General features: G+C 49.6%; 1 protein-coding gene across 2 annotated transcripts; it reads left to right on the top strand.

Annotated features, from left to right (window-relative positions):
- The first annotated feature begins 1291 nt into the window (after positions 1 to 1291).
- On the top strand, positions 1292 to 23128 carry HAO2 (hydroxyacid oxidase 2). Of its 2 annotated transcripts, none has more exons than XM_088463950.1 (8): positions 1292 to 1458; positions 6691 to 6843; positions 7053 to 7204; positions 13744 to 14027; positions 16219 to 16437; positions 16532 to 16705; positions 17739 to 17808; positions 22884 to 23128. In XM_088463950.1, the coding sequence occupies exons 1-8, from the start codon at positions 1439 to 1441 to the stop codon at positions 22937 to 22939; spliced, it is 1128 nt and encodes a 375-aa protein (XP_088320076.1). In that variant the 5' UTR covers positions 1292 to 1438; the 3' UTR covers positions 22940 to 23128. The 2 variants fall into 2 exon arrangements, with proteins under 2 accessions (XP_088320076.1, XP_088320077.1); XM_088463951.1 differs by having other exon boundaries at positions 1293 to 1458; positions 16547 to 16705.

The following is a 23128-nucleotide window of genomic DNA, read 5'->3' as shown; positions in this document are numbered from 1 at the left end:
GGTGGCTGGTCACCATTCCCAGAAATGCAGGCGTGTGACGCCCATTTTTTTTCTGGGAGGATAGAGGCCAGGGTCTGCGTCGGCAGACACAGATTCCTGGCCTCTGCAGTGACCAGTCAGGCTGCGGAAAGCTTCAGCTCCTGCAGCCTGTCCAAAGCAGCAGCCATCATGACCATCAATCGCAAATGCCCCTCCCTCTGCAGTTGCAGAAAGATGGACGGAATTGTACAGCTGCTGGTGTGCGTCTCTGCAATTCCATCCATCTCTGAATCGGGGCCACAACCAGTTCTGCAATCTAACGCACCTTTTTTTGCGAGTGACCTCTGCGCTTGCGATATCAAATTCTGTCCAACACGGCCTGAGCCCTTTTAAGAATACAAAAGATGAGAGACATGAATGTCTGCTTCCATCTGGTCTGAGACACCTCGGCTAAAGGCCCCCATACATCAGCAATTGATTGCAGCAATTGTGCAATTTGCAATCGATTGAAAAAGGGAAAGATTTTTATACACAATCGATTGCAAATTGCACGATTGCTGCAATTAATTGCTGATGTATGGGGGCCTTAGGGCCTGATTCAGAGCCGCTCGTAAGCGGCCGCACATTCGCTCCGAGCGATGTTTGCCCAACTGCGCATGTGTACGGATCATTCGTAATACACATGCGCGAACCAGTCAGTGCGGCCGAAAATCGTTTGTTCGCTAAATAGCAAATGCCTGCTACTTTGAGTGACAGAAGGAGGCGTATGTGGGTGGTAACATGGGAAGGTGCTTGAAAACGGGGAGTGGAGATTAGAACGCAGGCGTGTTTAAAGGTCAAAACGGGCGTTTTATGGGTGTGCATAATTAATACAGCAGCGTCATTGACCACATCACTGGGTTATTTTATAGTCAGAACTGCTCGCAAGATTGTGGTAGGAAAAACCAACCACAAGAATAGCGAGCAGTTCATACGCTGGTCGATGTACTCGATTAATCTAATAAATAGCGGACATGACGTAGGATGCGAGCGGCCAGGGGGCGTAGTTTTCCAAAAAACGACCGCATGTTTTGTACGCTCGTTCAGACTTAGAGGCGTGAACAGACCGCAAAGAGCGAACGGTTCATTTGAATAGCCACCTCTTTTTTCTGAACGAGCGAGTGCAAATAGCGTCCGTCTCTGAATCAGGCCCTTCATGCTGACACTACCCAGATCTCTGATACAGAATGTATAATACAGGTGAGCAGTGTGGCAGCAGGTTATGGTGTCTCATTAACACACAGCTGTACAGATCAGCCAGCATTGTGATTGTGTAACCGGGACAGTTGTGTGTACAGAGTGCAGGGGGTGGGGTGATCCCTGCTTTACCTTCCTGCTACCCTGCGTCAGCAACTCTGGGTCAGGGTGAGGAGTCTCTGCTGGGCTGGATTATAGGACCAGGGGTCCGGTAACAAGAAGCATGACAGACGACTCGCAGAGGTAAGAGGTGACAGGGGCCCCTGGTACACATGGTATATACATTATACAGGCCCTATAGAGTCACAGATCTCCGTCATGTGCAGCCTGGGTGATTGTCAGCTCTGCAGGTCAGGTTTCTGTTGTGTCCTGATGATAATACCACGTATGTACTGTATGTATTAGGACCTATGTGAATAGGCGGCTGTCACATCATGGTGAGTGTGCAGGAAAAGTAACGTGTTACCTGGGAAGTGACCTGTTCTGGGAATGTTATGTCTGGTAGAAATAATGGAATTGTTATATGATCAGATAGAACTTGTCACAGAGATAATGTCGCAGTCTCTGTAACTCTGCGAGATTCACTAACCGTTATTTATATGGGGACTGATTCAGTACCGACCACAAGTGCAACCGCGGACGCAGAGCGAGCGACTGTTTGCCATTGCGCATGCGTATACTGTATACTACGTGTGCGCACAGAGGAATCCATCGCAGAGTGAGTGACAGGCTGTCAGCGTTTGCGGGATGATGTCCGGGAGTGGTCGGAAGAGCTGAGGCGCGCCTGTCCGCATACGCAGCCTGAGAGCTCACTGCGTGCGAGGAGACTCGCCGTGTCTGCGGCCGATCAGGCGCTGCGCGAGTGGCCGATGTGCGACGATGGTACCGATGTTTACGCAGGAGAGCGACATTGGGCGGATGCGAGAAAGCAGCAGTGGGCGTCTTTATGCCGGCCCGGTACACACTAGGGGCGGGATGCAGCAAGCCGAGAAATGCGGTAACACCCCGGGTTTTACCGCATGCACTCTGGGACTTGGCTGCGATGGGTAATTCCATCTTCCTGGCGGCGTTACCCTATAGGAGCCTACAAATCAGATCCCTCCCAGCACCCCCCGCGGTACGCGCGTCCTCCTGCACATAGACCCGGAAACCCCTCCACCACAAAGGGCCGCTCTTACCAACAGAGTGGTCCATTGCAGGGATCGTCATGCATGTCGGCGTTACCAACGCTGGCATGCATGCGGTGACCGGCGGAATGCATCGCATCGCGAGTACGGTGTGTCATGCTTCCCAGCCTAGTTGATATGCACACGTGCCGGGGCATGCAGTACATGTCTACTCTCCCGGGAGTCGCGGGAGACTCCCGATTTTTCGGGTAACCCCCCGCACCCCCGGAATAGTAGGCAGGTCTCCTGCATCCCGCCCATTTCCCAGTGAAGTGAGCGGGATGTGGAGATTCTCGGAGAACTCTGCAGGTCTATAGAAAGGGGGCGGAGCTAAATGAAGTGAATTTGAGTCATTTAGCACCGCCCCCTCCGCACAGACCCACGAATTGCTGAGTTTTCCTGTAAAAGGGGCGGGTCCTAATGTCGACTATAGTCGGGCCCCGAAGCTGGGAGCTAGCAAAAGTAGGTACAGTAAGTATGACTTGGGAAGAACATACAAACTCCACACAGATAGTGCCTTGGTGGCAATCAAACCTACGACCTCATTGCTGTGAGGCAGTAATGCTGATCACTACTCCAACTGTGCTGCCAAAGCTATGTGCAGTGGTGTGACTCTGTATTATATATGTATGTAATCATTTCGATATTGTACAAATGAAAATTTTCCCTTAGTACTGCTGCCTTTATCAGCTATGGAGGACGTACAGCTGGGTACTTCACTAACGGAAACCCATTACATATTGCTGTATGGGTGACTGTACGTGTATATTTGCAATGTGAACACGTGAATACATATATAATATAACTGTGTACTGGGAATTTCACAACATAATGACCCCTCTGGTTACACGGTGTCATAAAGAATAGATCTCCGCACACAGCCAAAGACACCAAACCAAGGACAGCGGCTGATTCACAGATAGAAGCAATGGCGATGTTTGTGGAGTTGAGCGGTTATTTTTGTACTGCGCATACATCCCCGTGGATTACCGATGGCGGTCGCGGTGGGGATTTGGACACTGGGAGATTTACAGTCAGTGAGAGTTTGTAGGAGGAAACGGAGGGTGGCGAGGCCAAACATAGGCATGTTGCGACCACTTTGGGGGCGTGTCTCAGCCCGCTACTGCATCTGTGTAAGCAGTTACAATGGTGGCTGACATGCAATGGACATTTTGAGCAACATTAGGGTGCTCAGAGGATCAATGGTGCAACCGATGGCGCATTATTGCCAGCGTCTCTGATCGCCGGATCAGAGATGCCGCCAATGGGCGTCTCTGTACAAATGCTGCGACAGGATTTGCTCCCACTTCTGAATCTGGCGCAGTGTCACCAGATTATCACATGTTCCCTATACGCATACTCGCCTTCTCTCCCGGAAGTTGCGGGAGACACCTGAATTTATGGACAGTCCCACCTCCTGATGATCCACCGTAACGCGGCATTCCCCATGAGGGGCCTAATGACGTGTAGTGTTGGGTCCCAGCCCCACCTCCAGTCAGTCATCATCTCTCCTTTGGGCTTCTCTCGGAGGAGAGAGCTGGAAAGTAGGGAAGTATGGCTATAAGCTGTCCCCATATTTATCATTGCGCTGCATGAATTTAACACCCAGTTGGTATAAACATTTCTGTGTTAATGTTATTCCTGTGAGGAGCATATTGTGCCGATATCGCAGATCCCACATTTCAATACAAGATGTCTCTTTATAACACAAGTGTTCTCTCTTTGTGTGTCTACGTCTTGGCTGCTGTATGGCTGGGATGGGATACGGCTGTGGCGTGGCTGGGATGTGGCTGCTGCATCGCTGGGATGGGATACGGCTGCTGTATGGCTGGGATGGGATACGGCTGTGGCATGGCTGGGATGTGGCTGCGGTGTTGCTGGGATGGGATACGGCTGTGGCATGGCTGGGATGTGGCTGCGGTGTTGCTGGGATAGAATACGGCTGTGGCATGGCTGGAATGTGGCTGCTGTATGGCTGGGATGGGATACGGCTGTGGCATGGCTGGGATGTGGCTGCTGCATCGCTGGGATGGGATACGGCTGCTGTATGGCTGGGATGTGGCTGCAGCGTTGCTGGGATGGGATACAGCTGCTGTATGGCTGGGATGTGGCTGCGGCGTTGCTGGGATGGGATACGGCTGCTGTATGGCTGGGATACGGCTGTGGCATGGCTGGGATGTGGCTGCAGCGTTGCTGGGATGGGATACGGCTGCTGTATGGCTGGGATGTGGCTGCTGCATCGCTGGGATGGGATACGGCTGTGGCATGGCTGGGATGTGGCTGCAGCATTGCTGGGGTGGGATACGGCTGCTGTATGGCTGGGATGGGATACGGCTGTGGCATGGCTGGGATGTGGCTGCGGTGTTGCTGGGATGGGATACGGCTGTGGCATGGCTGGGATGTGGCTGCGGTGTTGCTGGGATAGGATACGGCTGTGGCATGGCTGGGATGTGGCTGCTGTATGGCTGGGATGGGATACGGCTGTGGCATGGCTGGGATGTGGCTGCTGCATTGCTGGGATGGGATACGGCTGCTGTATGGCTGGGATGTGGCTGCAGCGTTGCTGGGATGGGATACGGCTGCTGTATGGCTGGGATACGGCTGTGGCATGGCTGGGATGTGGCTGCTGCATCGCTGGGATGGGATACGGCTGTGGCATGGCTGGGATGTGGCTGCAGCATTGCTGGGGTGGGATACGGCTGCTGTATGGCTGGGATGGGATACGGCTGCTGTATGGCTGGGATGTGGCTGCTGCATCGCTAGGATGGGATACGGCTGTGGCATGGCTAGGATGTGGCTGCAGCATTGCTGGGGTGGGATACGGTTGCTGTATGGCTGGGATGGGATACGGCTGCTGTATGGCTGGGATGTGGCTGCTGCATCGCTGGGATGGGATACGGCTGTGGCATGGCTGGGATGTGGCTGCAGCGTTGCTGGGATGGGATACAGCTGCTGTATGGCTGGGATGTGGCTGCGGCGTTGCTGGGATGGGATACGGCTGCTGTATGGCTGGGATACGGCTGTGGCATGGCTGGGATGTGGCTGCAGCATTGCTGGGATGGGATACGGCTGCTGTATGGCTGGGATATGGCTGCGGTTTGCCTGTGGCATGGCTACAGTATGGAAAGGGTATGTGGCGATGGTGCTGCTGGCGCGTGGCTGCTGTATGGCTATGACATGGCTGTGGAATGGCTGCAGTATGTGTGTAATGTGATTGTGGCATAGCTAGGGTATGGTCGGGGTGTGGCATGACTGTGACATTGATGGAATGTAGCATGATTGTAATGCATCTGCGGTATGGCTGGGATATATGGTAAGACTGGGCATGACTGCGGCAGGGCTATGGTATGGCTGGGGTATAGCTGTGGTATGGCATGACTGGTAGGACTATGGAATGGCTGGAGTAGGGCTGTTGTATGGCTGGGGAGTGACTGAGGTAGGGCTATGGTAGGACTATGGTATGGCATGGCTGGAGGGGCATGACTGAGGTAGGGCTGTGATATGGCATGACTGGGGGGGCATGACTGCGGTAGGGCTGTGGTAGCGCTAAGGTAAAGCTGTGGAATGGCATGGCTAGGGGGCGTGACTGTGGTAGGGCTATAGTATGGCTGGGGTATGGCATGGCTGGGGCATGACTGCGGTAGGGCTGTGGTATGGCTGGGGTAGGGCTGTGGTATGGCATGGCTGAGGCATGACTGCGGTAGGGCTATGGTAGGGCTGTGGTATGGCTGGGGTAGGGCTGTGGTATGGCATGGCTGGGGGGGATGACTGCGGTAGGGCTATGGTAGGGCTGTGGTATGGCTGGGGTAGGGCTGTGGTATGGCATGGCTGGGAGGGATGACTGCGGTAGGGCTATGGTATGGCTGGGGTAGGGCTGTGGTATGGCAAGGCTGGGGGGGATGACTGCAGTAGGGCTATGGTAGGGCTGTGGTATGGCTGGGGTAGGTCTGCGGTATGGCATGGCTGTGGGGGATGAATGCGGTAGGGCTATGGTATGGCATGGCTGGGGGGATGACTGCGGTAGGGCTGTGGTATGGCATGGCTGGGGGGGATGACTGTGGTAGGGCTGTGGTATGGCCATGGCTGGGGGGGATGACTGCGGTAGGGCTATGGTAGGGCTTTGTTATGGCTGGGGTAGGTCTGCGGTATGGCATGGCTGTGGGGGAGTAATGCGGTAGAGCTATGGTATGGTTATGGTGCTTTGTCTTCTCCTGGCTGCAGGAGCTTCTACGTTCAGGTGATGCTGTCTCACATGGAAAACATTTTTCTTTGCAGTCTCTATAACACTTTCCTCTGATCTCCTCCCTAGGTCGGGGCAGGGGGATGCCGAAATGTCCCCCATTTGCCTGTCAGACTTTGAAGCCTACGCTAAAGATCACTTACCTAAAGCCACCTGGGAATACTACGCCGCAGGAGCTGACGATTGTTGCACTCGGGATGATAACTTACTCGCCTTCAAACGGTAATGAAACTGAATTAGGGTCTTCTGACTCCTATTATAAGAAATGTTCTATGCAATACCGGAAGTACCATAGCACGAAGTTACTGTACACCTGATGTGTGTTATTAGCGGTCCTGTCACCTGTGCTCTGTTCCTCCTCATCACATGACATAATTATGACACTAATATATGTACAAATTTATTACCGCTGTAATATTGTGTTTATGCAGAATTCGACTGCGACCTCGGATGCTGCGAGATGTGTTGGTGACAGATACTAAGACCACAGTTTTAGGAACCGAGATCAGTGCCCCAGTTGGTATAGCACCCACAGCCTTCCACTGCTTGGCGTGGCCGGATGGGGAAATGAGCACGTCCAAAGGTAAAATGATCCCAACTTTACAGGGAGAAACTTCTTCTAGTGTCAAGAATTTGTTGCTACCTTTAGTTTGTGACAAAACAATATAGAAACAGTAAATGTCTGTGGCAGGGCTGCATAGGCTGGACACTGGGGTCTGGGCATGCGGGACAGGGGGTCTGCGTATGTCGGACAGGGAGCTGCGTATGTTGGACACAGGCTCTACTTATGCTGTAGATGGAGGTGCATGTGCTGGACATGGGAGCTGGGTATGCTGGACACTGGGGTCTGCATATGCTGGACACTGGGGTCTGCGTATGCTGGACATTGGGGTCTGCGTATGCTGGACATTGGGGTCTGTGTATGCTGGACACTAGGGTCTGCATATGCTGGACACTGAAATCTGCATATGCTGGACACTGGGGTCTGTGTATACTGGCACTGAAATCTGGATATGCTGGACACTGGGGTCTGCATATGCTGGACACTGGGGTCTACATATGCTGGACACGGGGGCTGTTCGATTGAAAAAATTATATAGAAATAATAAATGTCTGTGGCAGGGCTGCATATGCTGGACATTGGGGTCTGTGTGTGCTGGACACAGCACTGCATAAGCTGGACACTAGGCTCTGCATATGCTGGACACTGAAATCTGCATATGCTGGACACTGGGGTCTGTGTATACTGGCACTGAAATCTGGATATGCTGGACACTGGGGTCTGCATATGCTGGACACTGGGGTCTGCATATGCTGGACACTGGGGTCTGCGTATGCTGGACACGGGGGCTGTTCGATTGAAAAAATGATATAGAAATAATAAATGTCTGTGGCAGGGCTGCATATGCTGGACATGGGGGTCTGTGCATGTGAGACAGGGGGGTCTGTGTATGTCAGACACGGGGGGGCTGCGTATGCTGGACACGGGCTCTGGGTATGCTGGACAGAGCGATGCGTATTCTGGACAGAGTATATAAAATACCAGCGGTAAAAGATAATGCACATGTATTCGAATATATAAAAAAATATATAGAAAAATGGACGGTTTCAAAATAAACAAATAAGCATTTATTAAAGTAATAAAATCAGTACTCTATTGTAAAACATTACACAGAATAAAGTGCTCATACTAATGTAATGATGCTTAGAGCATATGGTTGTAGCAGCTTAAATCGTCCACTAAATCCACTCCTGAAATGAACTTATGTTGCTATTTAGGGCCCTCTCCTGTCCCAAAAGTAGTAATTAGCAGCAAAAACTTTACCAAGGGTGGTTATGGTTTGTTAAACCGGGAGATCCTCCGGCATCCAGCAGATGGTGATAATGATGAGCTGACGCACAAGTTACAAGGTGTCCTCCAAAGCCGCAGATGTATGTAATGGCAGGATAGCGAGTCCAATGTGGTACTACAAGTTCCAGGAGTCCGGATAAGTGGGAGCTTCCCTGAGCAATGGTCGCTCAGCTTCATCAGGAATAAATGCTGTGGGTGAAATGATGCCCTTAATATACCCATGAGATTATAATGCAATTCTGAGCACTTGTGTTTAATTAGAGCAGAATCAAAGAGAATAAAAGTTACATAAAAAAAAACATAAGAAACCGTCCATCTAATCACATGCACAACAATTGACAGTAAATAAAATAATGCTCACTTTATTTAGCTGGAACTCTGGGCCTGATTCAGAGCTGGACGCTATTTGCGCTCGCTCATTCAGAAAAAGGGGCCGGCTATTTAAATTGAGCGCTCGCTCTTTGCGGTCTGTTGACGCCTCTATGTCTGAGCGAGCGAACGAAACATGCGCTCGTTATTTTGTAAAGACGCCCCCTGGCCGCTCGCATCCTACGTCATCTCCAATATTTATTTGATTAATCGAGTACATCGAAAGGTGTCTGAACTGCTCGCAGTGCTTGTGGTAGGATTTTCCTACCGCAATCATGCGAACAGTTCAGGCTAAGAAACAACCAAGTGACGTGGTCGATGACGCTGCTTTGTTAATTATGCACACCCTTAAAACGCCCGTTTTGACCGTTTGGCACGCCTGCGTTCTGATCTCCACTCCCCGTTTTCAAGCACCTTACTTTGTTACCACCCACAAACGCCTCATTCTGTCACTCAAATTAGCAGGCACTCGCTATTTTGCGAGCGCTCGATTTCCGACCGCAATGTCTGGTTGGCGCATGCGTATTTACGACCCATACGCATGCGCAGTTGTGCGAACATCGCTCGGAGTGAACGAGCGGCCGCTTATGAGCGGCTCTGAATCAGGCCCTCTGTGACAGTTCTGGATCTTCCCATGCATATAACGAGTAATAATACATTACACTCTAAAATGTATTTATCCAACACTTGGTATAAAATTATGGGCTACTACTGATACCGGGCTCTTTGGAGACTACCAGCATCAAAATCCCTAACAATATCAAGGTAAAAACATATAATTCAGTGTTTAATAACATTCAGTATTGTTCACTGCCTTTACTCTTCCTTATTGTTAATAGGTTCCTTATTGGTAATAGTTAATTATAATAGGATTGCCTCCTTGCCATAATAATGATATTAAGATTGGGGACCCCCTGCCTCTCTGCTGTAACGTGGGAAGGAAGAAGCAGCAGGAACCACTGGAATGGTGTGAAAACCAATACTATCACCTTAGGAGGTCACACTACTACCATATGCTCTAAGCATCATTACATTAGTATGAGCACTTCATTCTGTGTAATGTTTTACAATAGAGTACTGATTTTATTACTTTAATAAATGCTTATTTGTTTATTTTGAAATCGTCCATTTTTTTCATATATTCTTTTACATGTGCATTATCTTTCAGCGCTGCTATTTTATATATTTTGTACCCTATATGGTTTTTCCTGGGACTGACAGTCCCTTTACCAGCAGCTTCACGACAGTGCGCAAGAATTGCTTATTTGTTTTTAGTGTTTATTCTGGACAGAGCACTGCGTATGCTGGACACTGGGGGTCTGTGTATGCTGGACACTGGGGTCTGTGTATGCTGGACACTGGGGTCTGTGTATGCTGGACACTGAAGTCTGTGTATGCTGGACAGAGCACTGCGTATGCTGGATATGGGAGCTGTGTATGCTGGACAGAGCACTGCGTATGCTGGACACTGGGGTCTGTGTATGCTGGACACTGGGGTATGTGTATGCTGGACACTGGGGTTTGCATATGCTGGACACTGAAGTCTGCGTATGCTGGACAGAGCACTGCGTATGCTGGACATGGGAGCTGCGTATGCTGGACAGAGTGCTGCATATCCTGGGGTCTGCGTATGCTGGACACTGGGGTCTGCATATGCTGGACACTGGGGTCTGCGTATGCTGGACACTGGGGTCTGTGTATGCTGGACACTGGGGTCTGTGTATGCTGGACACTGGGGTTTGCGTATGCTGGACACTGAAGTCTGCGTATGCTGGACACTGAAGTCTGCGTATGCTGGACATGGGAGCTGCGTATGCTGGACAGAGTGCTGCATATCCTGGGGTCTGCGTATGCTGGACACTGGGGTCTGTGTATGCTGGACACTGGGGTTTGCATATGCAGGACACTGAAGTCTGCGTATGCTGGACAGAGCACTGCATATGCTGGACATGGGAGCTGCGTATGCTGGACAGAGTGCTGCATATCCTGGGGTCTGCGTATGCTGGACACTGGGGTCTGCGTATGCTGGACACTGGGGTCTGCATATGCTGGACAGAGCACTGCGTATGCTGGACACAGGAGCTGCGTATGCTGGACATGGGAGCTGCATATGCTGGACAGAGTGCTGCATATACTGGGGTCTGCATATGCTGAACACTGGGGTCTGCATATGCTGGACAGAGCACTGCGTATGCTGGACACAGGAGCTGTGTATGCTGGACACGGGAGCTGCATATGCTGGACAGAGTGCTGCATATACTGGGGTCTGCGTATCCTGGACACTGGGGTCTGCGTATCCTGGACACTGGGGTCTGCATATGCTGGACACTGGGGTCTGCATATGCTGGACACAGGGGCTGTCTGATTGGTAGGAGTCAGTACTGTATATGCTGAGCTGAGTAGAAGGACAGTGTATGCTAGACCCGGGGCTCTATATGCAGGATGTAGGACTGTGATTATCCAGAGACTGATATATTGAATTATTATATTACTCTTGCAATAACATATGCTATTTTATACATTTGCAGTAAGTACACCTGTATATGAGAACTTTAAAATCCCCCCCACCTCGTAAATACTTTTTTATATTACGCTAATCAGAAATGTTCCTATTAACTAAACAGAGACAACTTTGTTTGAAAGAGGAGATTTCCACCCCCAAATGAGGGTGCCCCCAAGCTTTTCTGATCCACGGATGGACAGGGAGATTGGGGCTTGTCCTATCCCTGGCAGTTTTAGTGGTCTATTTACTAAGCAGTGTTAGGAGACAGAGTGAAAAGTGATAAGAAAGTGATAAGGTACCAGCCTATCAGCTCCCAACTGTCATCTCACAGGCTGTGTTTGAAAAACGACAGTTGGAAGCTGATTGGCTGGAACCTTATCACTTTCTTATCACTTTTCACTCTGTCTCCTAACACTGCTTAGTAAATAGACCCCTTAGTGCTGGCTGCCTTGGTCTCCCGCTGGCTGCCTAGCAGTGGCGTAACTAGGGCAGGGTGAGCGGGGTGCTTGCCCTGGGCGCCGTGGGACCGGCGGTGAGGGGGGGGCGCCGCCGGCCACGGTCCGGCCCGCCCTAGTTAGCCACCAGTGTAGTGCCGACCGCAATGAGTGCGGTCAGCGCTACACATTTACACAGGACCGGCGCTAGACTTCCAGCGCCGGTCCTGTGCTGCACATCTGAGCCCATTCCCTCACCCTGAGCGCTTGCCCAATAGCGCCAGGAGGCAGGCTCAGGCTGTGCATAACACACGCATCGCCGCCAGCGCTGGTGGTGATGTGTGTGTCAAACAGCAGCCAATGAGAGTCAGATAGACTCTCATTGACTGCTGCAGCACCCACTGCAAGAGCCAGACTTCCGTCCGGCTCCTGCAGTGGGTAATGGCACAGACATCATGACGTCTGTCCCATTATGTTGAGCGCGCCAGCCCGGGAGGACTGTCGGGTGGCGGCGGGAGCGGCGTCGCAGACTGGAGGAGCAGCAGCAGCAGCGTGGATTCAGGTAAGTAAGTTTTTATATATATTTTTAAAAACCTGTCAGCACTACTGGGGGCACAACTGGGGTGGCTACCACTGGGGGGACCTCTACTGGGGTGGGGGCACAATGGGGGGGGGGGCTACTACTGGGGGCACCATTATTAGGACGGCCTCTACTGGGGGGGGCTATTACTGGGGGCACCATTACTGGGAGGACCTCTACTGGGGGGGGGCTATTACTGGGGGCACCATTATTAGGAGGACCTCTACTGGGAGGGGCTATTACTGGGGGCACCATTATTGGGAGGACCTCTACTGGGGGGGGGGCTATTACAGGGGGCACTTAATCGGGAGGGGGAACCTCAACTAGGGACCACTACTTCGGGGGGACTACTACTGGGGGCATTATAAAAGGGGCCTACTACTAGGGGCACTGCACTGGGGGGACCACAACTGGGGGCAATAATAGGAAGGACCACTACAGGGACCACTGGATAGGGGGGGTCACTACTGGGAGCCTGCATCAGGGGGACCACTACTGGGGGCACTGCATGGGAGGGGGGGGGACTACTGCTGGGGGCACTATATAAGGGGCTTACTGCTAGGGGCACTGCGGAGACCTCTACAGGGGGCACTAGACAGGGGGGATCACTACTGGGAAACCTGCATGGGGGGACTACTGCTGGGGGCACTATATAAAGGGCACTGCATAAGGGGATACCACTACTGGGTGCACTGCATTGTGGGGACTGCTACTGGGGGCACTGCATTTGGGGGGACCACTACTGGGGGTACTGAGTAAGGGGAACTAATTGGGGGCTGTATAAGAGGGACCACTACTGGGGATACTGTATAAGGGGCACTACTATGGACCTGCATAAGAGGGACCACAACTGCATACTGGGGTTACTGTATAAGGGGTACTACTGGGGTTAAGGTGCATATGGATAGGAATGTTCAGCGTGAAAATAAAGGGGTGTGTCATGTTGACACGCCCCATTTTTAAGTGACCACGCCCATTTTTTTTCAGAGCGCGCCTTCGGCGTACGCACATATCGGGATGTTGTGGGGGGGGGGGGGCTCCCTTTTCAAATTTGCCCTGGGCTCCAAATACCCTAGTTACGCCACTGCTGCCTTGGTCTCCCGCTGGCTGCCTAGGTCTCCTGCTGCAGCTCTATCAGAAAATCTTCTGGGTGACGCTTTCTCTTAACTGCTGGGTGCACAGGACTTGCGCTTCGCCATTTTGGAGTGAGTGCATTTAGAGGGCGAATCCCATTCATCCTAAGCAGTGCCGGAGGTAAAGTTGGGGGTTAGCCAGTGATTTATACAATGGTAATACTGTGTGCGCTTCACGTGCGTGTATTTCTGTGCATCACAGGTATTGCCGCTAATCTGTGCGTGAAATTGCAGCCATTTGTGTCTTTCAGCGGCTGAAGCTCTGAACGTATGTTACGTTGCCAGCACCTACTCCACCTGTTCTGTGGAGGAGATTGTGGCCGCTGCCCCCACCGGTTTCCGATGGTTCCAGTTGTACGTTTACCGTGACCGCAAGCTGTCAGAGCAGCTCGTGCAGCGGGTGGAGGCGCTGGGCTACAAGGCGTTGGTTCTCACTGTGGACGTTCCGTACACTGGCAAGCGCAGGAGCGACATCCGCAATAACTTTCGTCTCCCTCCACACCTCAAGGTCAAAAACTTTGAGGGGGTATTTGATGTAAGAATTTTTATTTCATTTTACTGCTATGTTATACTCGATCCCATCGACAGCTGAGCCCTTCATTATTTCTTTGTCGCTGACCGATCTTTATATTTTCCACTTAAACACTTCCATATCCGGTCTAAGATTGTAGTGGGAAAATAACGATAAATAAAGACGATGTCTAGATAGACTCCAGGGGGTAAATTTACTAAGATTCGAGTCTGATCGAGTTTTTGTTTTTTTAAACCCTATTTGCCTCGCCGAAACTCGGGTGATTTCCCCGTTTTTAAACTCTCAATTTACAAAGAAGTGAGTTTAGCTGATTGTGTGTTGGGCGATGGTGAAGAAGATCGAAATTTCTCCCACGAGTAGCAAGTTTAGATGAGACTACTCACCCGAGATTGCAGGGTCTTCTCTCTGCCTAACTCTCCAGAGCAAGCAGCCTGCACATATCGGTCAGATATGTGAAGGCTGCCTGTGTGGTCTACCTGTTAAACAAGAGTTAAATCTTTTTAAAAAAATACGTAGGGTCCCCCCCAAAAGCATAACCAGCCCCGGACTGCTCAACCAGTCCTGGTTCCTAAAATTATGGGGAACAAAACGAGTAGGGTTCCCCCGTAAATTAGAAACCAGCACCTGGATGCAGGGCCAGTGCTGGTTTTAAATATAGAGGGAAAAAAATGCATAGGGGTCCCTCTATATTTAAAACCAGCACCGGATCCAAAGCGACCAGGGTGTAATGCCACAGCCAGGATACCCTGTCACCTGGTCTCCATGGCTAAAGCATTAACACACAAAGCCTGTCAGCCCAAGCCAGGGATCTCAGGGGAGGTGGGGACACCCCAAGAAGGGGTCCCTCCTCTCCTGAAAACCCCAGGCTTAGGCTGAAGCCCAGGACTCTTCCCTGCACCCCTGGAGCGGAAGGTACGTTGGTGATAATGTGGTATATAGTTCTAAACTATTGTAATTTACAGTGGAAATACTGGTATCAAGGAGGCATGCCTGCCCTTTGGCACTTGTGGAACTACAAGTGCCAGCATGCGGCCGGCACCCGTACCCCCATTGTAAATTAAATAGTTAAAAAAAACACAGTACACACACAGTCTAATGTCTGGAGTGTTTGAAACTTCAATTTCAAATTCCCAAGTTCCATCTTTTTCATGAAAAGTACTTCCGAGTTTGCCCGGTGGTGAGAAGATTCGAGTTTGTGATCTCACCCGAGTTTTACCAGTGAGAAGAGATAAATCTCTCCCAAACTCACCAGTGTTTGTCTTTAGTAAATTTGCGAGATGAAAAGCATGCCTAAACTCACCCGAGATTGTCATCTTGATCAAACTCGATTCTTAGTAAATTTACCCCCAAATATTAGACAGACAATAGGTCAACAAGGACAAAGGTCAGAAGGGACAAAAGGTCGACAGGTACATATTGTTGACAGTGTGAAGAGGTCGAACACAAAATGGTCGACACTTTTTTTTTTTTCTAACCCTAATCTTCACCCTAACCCTCCCCTTGGTGTCTAACACTCCCTCCTAGTGACTAACCCTAACCGTCGGGGTAGGTGCCTGATCCTAACTGTTCCTTCTAGTACCTAACCCTCTGGTAACTCCCTAACCCTCCCTCCTGGTGCTTAACCCTAATCCTAAAAAGAAAAGTCAACTATTTTTACGTCGACCATTTTTGCACTGACCATTTTTATGTCGACCTTTTGAACACGTCGACCATGTGTACATATCAACCTTCTTGCATGTCGACATTTTGTCCCTGTCGAACCTTTGTCCCTGTCGACCTATTGACTGACTAACATCTGGTGTCTGCCTAGACATTGTTGACCTTTTTACTGTCGATCTATAGACTGGATCCCCAAAAAGTTAATATATTGGCAGAGATCCACACACCATGGAATATAATTCAGGGAAGAAACGTGGATAGTTTCGGGGTAAGACAGCTCTCCTTGAAATGAGGCACAAAAATAGACATTAATGCGTTTCACCTGAAAATATATCATGGTGTTGGGTTCTCCTCAGCTATTCCCATCAAGTGTGGTCCCTTCTGCGTGGCCCTTGTATATTCATACAGTATCGTATACCAAGCCTGGACGCGATGGGCCGAGCGCCAGGTTTTCTCATTAAAGACTCATACTTTGCTATCAAGTTCTCAGACACCTCCCCAACAATCAGAGCCTTCCTGTTTCTTGTTGTTCCAGAACCATTGTGGCCCTGATAACTATGGGGTCCCAGCTAACACCCTGGACCCGTCCATCAGTTGGAAGGACATTTATTGGCTAAGGAGCCTGACCCGCCTGCCGATCATCATCAAGGGAATACTGACCAAGGAGGACGCAGAGCTTGCAGTGGAACATGGTGTTCAAGGGATCATTGTGTCCAACCACGGGGGCCGCCAGCTGGACGGGGAGCTAGCTACGGTATATATACTCTACTTTACGTTGCACAGTTACATAGGAGGATATACAGTACAGACATGTCGTCATCCCCGGAATCCCATCTGATCCTTCTTAGGACTTGTGTCCACAGATTGATGCCCTGTCCGAGATCGTGGATGCAGTCCAGGGAAGGATTGAGGTGTATATAGACGGAGGTATACGGACAGGGAGCGATGTCTTGAAGGCGCTGGCTCTGGGAGCAAAGTGCGTGTTCATCGGACGGCCCATCGTCTGGGGTCTCGCATACAAGGTAGATATAAGGAGTGTGTGAGTGTATATGTATATATGTGTGTGTGTGTGTGTGTGTGTGTGTATATATATATATATAATAGTTCCACATAGTGCAGGCACTCCCAAAACAACGTCCTCTGGTCGTGGTGCTCACTGAAGAAAGTAAGTAGTAATACAAGGCAGTGTCACTCTCCGGACCTGAAAAAAGTGGTCTCACTCCAGTCACTTATAGTCAACGTTTAGAGTTTTAATAGCAACTATGTCCTGATGACGAGTTGCTATTAAAACTCGAAACGTTGACTATAAGTGACTGGAGTGAGACCACTTTTTTCAAGTCCGGAGAGTGACACTGCCTTGCATTACTATATATATAATTAGTGTGTGTGAGAGAGTCGCAGCTATAGCATTCTCCAGTAAATATACATCTTTGTGATTGTGTTTGCAGTATTAGGTATAAGACTGTATCATCGCTGGGAAGTGAATATAATGTATCACAGTCCTGTATTTTGATGACATCGGTCTGTGAGGCTGATTCATAGGCGGACGAAGATGCGTCGGTGTTATTTGCGGCAGTCGCACACCACTCCTGATTTTTGAAGGCCTGAGATGCCCGCTTGCAGAGCCTGAAGGTGTATTTCCGACAATGCGAATCTTTAGTTGACACCATCAGTCAAACCATCGAAACTTGCACCAGCCCTATGGCAGGAGCGGTTTCTCCGACTGACCGCGGCGTCCTGTGTCAGCGCTTCTGTACGCAGCCGCTTTCAGCGACACACTACCCGTGGTTATGTTGTCATAGTCGCTGCTGTGTAAGGTGACGGTATTATTATAGATGGCGAGGAGAGATGGACCATTAACATTATAGTTATGCGCCACATTTATGCCACATGCTGCCCGCTCGTTTGTTTACAAAGATCCGTGCCCATAGGAACCTCAAGCCTATGTCCCTGTGATGAGCGCCTGTGTATGGGCAGTGAGTGTGTGTAACACAAGGGCACAACCAGTACGAGGTTGTACAATCTCTAACACCTTTTTGTTTTGGCTTGTGCCAGGGAGAAGAGGGGGTCCGGGGGGTGCTGCAGATCCTGACTGATGAATTCCGTCTGTCCATGGCTCTCTCGGGTAAGATGCCACGTGAATTGCACAGACCAGGTCTCAAACCCAGAACATTTGTACATACATGTTACAGGCACCGATGGGCCCAGACGCACCAAGGTACTCGCCTTCCGCACTGCCCCCAGGAGATGCCAGCACAGCATAGAAGGGCACCTCGGTTTGAATCACCTCTTTCATTTAATGAATTGTTTCAATCATTCTGCCCGTCCCCATCATAGTACAAGTGTAAGCAGGGAAATGTACCAAATTCAGTTCTATCTGCAGAGTCCGCATGCTACTTACACGAAATAAACATATAATAGTGGCGCTATAAGTCTACACAATCCTGTTACCATAAAGTAAAAACAGACCTTATACAAAACTAGACAACTAACTAAAGAACTAAGTAAAAAGAGCCGTGTAGGTGTTTGTCATTAAACAGAAATATTTCTTGTTTATTCAACTAAACAAATGCAGGTGCAGACTCTAACCATGCTGACCCTCATAATAATATAACTGCTAAATTGCATCAAACAGGTTCTTAGCATAATTATTGACCTGCCAATCGCGTCCAGGTGTCCTCCATCAGGCAGGTCCCTAACACTCCTATACACCAAATACAGGGCATGGGACCCCCCCAGCAGAATCGCCCAATGGCACCACACTAGTGTGAGATTTAAAGTGAAGGTTAAATAAAGCAATGCCTATGTGTTAAGTCCCTCATAAGTAGGAGTTTATAATTAAAAGTGTTTTTTATTTATGTAGCACTTTATACAAACCAAAGAAGTGAAAAAGTGTACATTATGATGCCACGGAACAGTCCAGCCACACCAGCCCAGAGAGCCCCGCACCCCAATACCAGTCCCAAAGCTGACACCGCATATGTATAGTAGGTCTTACCCTCAGTGTGCCTCATTACATGCGCGGTCCTGGTGGGAGGAGTCTCGTCCTTCCACCGCGTGGGCTCAGCAGTGATGGAAATGTCATTAGCGGTGTGTGATAAAATATAAATTACACCGTGTGATTTAGCGGTGTCTCTCTCAGCGCTGATGTAGGTGAGGCAGCGCAATAGGGTAATGTATCAGAGACCAATCAGGACATCGATTTGCTGGGGTTTCTAGGGGCAGCTACATCACCGGACATCGCGTTTCCCCTACAAGAACAGGAAACCAGTGCCCCTCCAGTGACATCATCCGTGTTGTATATACACGCCAAGCTTCGGATGAGTTGGAATACAGACATCACCCGCCTGCTTCTCTTTCCCGTAGTGAGAAATTACTGTATAGCGCTGCCTTACCTACATCAGCGCCGGGAGAGACATTTCCATCACTGCTGAGCCCACGATGTCTCATTCACAGAGTTACATTATTCAATACTATTTCCATCAAGAACATTGACAGTCACCATATCCCCAGTGGTTGTATTTCATCCATTCCAGTCATCCAGATATCATTATCGGACTCTGGGCTCTATTTATTAACATTATTTTTACTAAAATAAAGTGCTAAAGGCTGTTTTGTGTTGTCACACCCTTTTCACATTATGTTAGTATCACCTATAGTTATTACAGGGCAATTGGAGTAGAATTCGTAAAATTCTACTCCAACCCCTAAGTATCACTTATTTTTAGTAAGCAGATCGCATTTCCCATAATTGTAAAGGGAAATGTGATCCGACCATAGTTACTAAAAATAAAATGTGAAAAAATATCGGGGAAAGCCCTGTGATAATAACGCCACCTGGAGGTGGCGTTATCCAGGGTCTCCCCCGGTTACCGGGCTCCCACTCTGCTCTAACGGGGAAGAGCAGAGCCGGGAGTCGGTCCCTGTAATCAGCTGTGTGGTCTAAGCAGAACGCAAGCTGATTGCTGTAAAAAAAAAGAAAAAAAATTAGTAAAAAAAAAATGTACTTACCTGACTCCAGGGACCGGTGATCGGGCCTCCGGTGATGACTCCCCTCCGGTCAGCTTGTCTCCCATAGTGCCCTGCTGCCCGGTCATCAGGTGATCGGGCCCAAGTGCAGTATGGGAGATCACCTGACCGGAGGAATGGAGAACATCACCGGAGGCCCGGAGTATTCAAGAAAATTTAATTAAGGGAGAGGGGGGTTGTGGGGGGGGGAGGGGGGGTCACGGGTGGGTCCGTGATTACGGGGGCGGGGCTTAGTGCCAGGGGGGGTAGCAGCGGCGACCGGTCGGCGCATGCGCGGGCACTTAATCACAGTATATTTTGCGAAAATACCGTGATAAGGCTCCGAAGGGGATTAGCAGGGGCAGAGCTTTATCGCAAGCTCTGTCCCTGTAAGGGATTTGTAGTAAATCCCTGTGATATTGCCTGAATTCGCAATGCGAATTCACTCGGTAATATCACACTACAATCTGCATTCATTATGCGGATTGTAGTAAATAGAGCCCTTAATGATGCAAAATTTATACTGACTGTGTGTGATCTTTGGTCATTTTATTTCCAGCTACAAAAGTAGCTAACATTGATTCTACCTGTATAGTAATATTATTGTTACATTGTATCAGGATTGTAGCAGGTGCATGGATCTTAGTTGCAGAACACTGATAAATGCTTAGAAGTAATTCCAGCTGTATAAGTATTTTCCCTACGCTGTGGTCTATTACATACTGTATGTGTAGTTTTAACATTTTTGTGAACAATAAACAAGAAATATTTCTGTTTAATGACAAACACCTACACGGCTCTTTTTACTTAGTTCTTTAGTTCGTCTTCTAGTTTTGTTCAAGGTCTGTTTTTACTTTATTGTAACAGGATTGTGTAGACTTATAGCGCCACTATTATATGGTTTTTCCGTGTAAGTACCGACCAAGAGATCTGTTTTTTTAGAGGCTGCTTATAGGTTTATACTGCAGTCTTCTTGTTATATTGTTGTTGAGTATAGACAGGGGCGTCTGAAGAGAGGAGGGGGCCCATGTGCACTCCCCGTGCGGGGCCCCCTCCTCTCTCCCCGGTGGCTGGCAGCCGACTGACGCGGCTGGCCAGCCACCGGAGCATTAGTAAACTCTGGGCACTAGGGAGTGCCTGGAGTCTACTGCGCATGCGCAGAGCACCGGAAAAATGACCACTGCGGCCATTTTTCCGGTGTTCTGAGCAGCGCTGACACACGACGCGAGACCACGCACAGGTAAGTTTAAAAAAATATGGGCGCAGTGTGTGCGGTGTGGGGCCCGTGTGCCCCGCACACACTGCACCCATTATAGATACACCACTGTGTATAGATCTAGACTCACCTCTGAAGTGCCCATATCTGCGCCCCCTATACCCATATTTTCTTTCTGGACTCTGCATGGTAGTAGGTGACCCCACACCCCTAGAAATGCGCCTGTTCCTCTTTATTATTCATGACAGTAATTCTGCTCTGCAAATTGGTCTTGTTCCCGCACGTCTCCTGCAAGCGAGATACGCGCCTACTCCATACATGGGATGCCAGCTGGTCAGGGCAAGCTTCTGATTATCTGCAGGCTTGTCCTCTACCTCCAGAACAAGTCTAGGGGCCTTGTACAAACTGAGGGGCACATTGTCACCAAACAGGAATAGGTATCGTGAGAATAACCGACAGGGGCGGAAAGCACTTACATTGGGCGTATGACTCATATTTTATTGGACTCCTTCCAAGAAAACGGTAAACTAGAGCTCTCACCGGGCCAGAACCAGACAGGGAATCAATGTCTATCCCATTAATCACGTCCAGTATAACACATAGTAAAGCCCCCCCCCCTCATGTTATATATATATATATATGGAATATTATGCAGTTTATACAGACATACCACCAACATATCAAATAATACAATTGGCCACAGTTGACCAAGCCCTCAGACTGCTTTGGACATGCCCGATTCATCTACCCATGCTTCATGTGGCATGAGATATATCAGGAGACTGCACCATGCAAAGTGGGGCTGATGAGGGACAAGCTTTTGGGCTGCCACCCAACTCCTCGCCAGGTGAGCCAGGTGGGGCGTCCTGTTCCTGCTTCTCACATACTTCACCATCACGACATTCATTGGAGGGCAGTCTAGCTCTGTGCGTCCCAGTTTTTTCTTTCCTCCACACCCGTTCCCTGCCCTCGCAGACCCTGGGGCGCTCTCCAGCACGTTAACCACCGGGGACTGATCTGCGTATGATACCGTTACAGCGCCACCTCCTCCTGTGACCATATACTGAGGAGGGCGCCTGTGACATGGGGAGGGGGCTCATCAAAAACAAGGCCGCACCAAGCTTGTTTTATGGATTAATAATTCCAGCCCTTGTCTACTGGGGTGTGGTATACAAGGTCGACATTCGTTTTGTGGACACTCCTGAAATGCCGACATGATAGAATGTCGTCAAACTGTCCCTGGTCCTGGCAGCTACAACAGCAGCTTCCAGGTCTTGGCGATCACATGTGTAGACGTTCTGGTGCAAACATCTGGCGTTCCATTGAGCTTTCTCCCCTTATCCCTAACGCTCCCCCTAGAACAGAGGTTCCCAAACACGGTCCTCAAGGCTCCCCAACATTTCAGGTTTTAGAGTTATCCATGGTTGAGCACAGGTGGTTAAATCAAATTGACTGAGGTACTAATTAATCCACCTGTGCTTAACCATGGATATCTCTAAAACCTGAATTGTTGGGGAGCCTTGAGGACCGCGTTTGGGAACCTCTGCCCTAGAGTCTAACCCAAACTTCCCCTTACTCCATACCCCTAACCCTCCCACCCCACGTCGTGACTCATTGTGAATTCCGACCTAATGACTCCATCCCGATCTGCAGCGTGGAGTGACGCTCTCATCTTGCCCATGCTCACGTCTCGTGCTCTCTAGAATTCCCGCTTTTCTCATGAGACCAGTTAATGCTGTAACAACTATGTACAAGATTGGGATGATTCCCCTTTTATAGACGCACAGAACACGCCAACAGAGCGAGGATATTTCCCCGCTTCTACCCACAACTTCCAGATGAAGAACACTTTCATGTATATTTTACTTTTGCGCAGGAATAACTTGCGCCCTGGCCTGGACACGTCTGCTCATTCAGTCACTGTATTATGTCACCTTTTCAAAAGTTCCTAATTTCCACTTTCTCCTTGTTCGCAGGCTGCCGAAATGTTGCTGAAATCAACCGAAACCTCATCCAGTTCTCTAAACTTTAGAACTGGTGCCGAATTCACTGTGCGGGAGCTGAGAGACCACAAGTTCTGCCCCAAACCCCTCCCCTACCAATAGCTAAAAAGACCCCGAACTGCTATGGGGCAGGAGGGCTAATTACGTCTCACCATGTGTAAAATTTAATTTATCAATGGGATTAACATACAGAGGGGCAGATGTACGCAGCTCTGGAA

The sequence above is a fragment of the Taudactylus pleione genome, unplaced genomic scaffold, assembly GCF_031769625.1.
Source record: "Taudactylus pleione unplaced genomic scaffold, aTauple2 ptg001518l, whole genome shotgun sequence".
Lineage (NCBI taxonomy): Eukaryota > Metazoa > Chordata > Amphibia > Anura > Myobatrachidae > Taudactylus > Taudactylus pleione.
This window is presented reverse-complemented; position numbering and strand designations above follow the sequence as displayed.

Coding starts and splice junctions, on each gene's coding strand:
- HAO2 (XM_088463950.1), top strand. CDS start 1,439: ATGACAGACGACTCGCAGAG. Junction 6,844..7,052: donor AACTTACTCGCCTTCAAACG/GTAATGAAACTG, acceptor GTGTTTATGCAG/AATTCGACTGCGACCTCGGA. Junction 17,809..22,883: donor TCTGTCCATGGCTCTCTCGG/GTAAGATGCCAC, acceptor CCTTGTTCGCAG/GCTGCCGAAATGTTGCTGAA.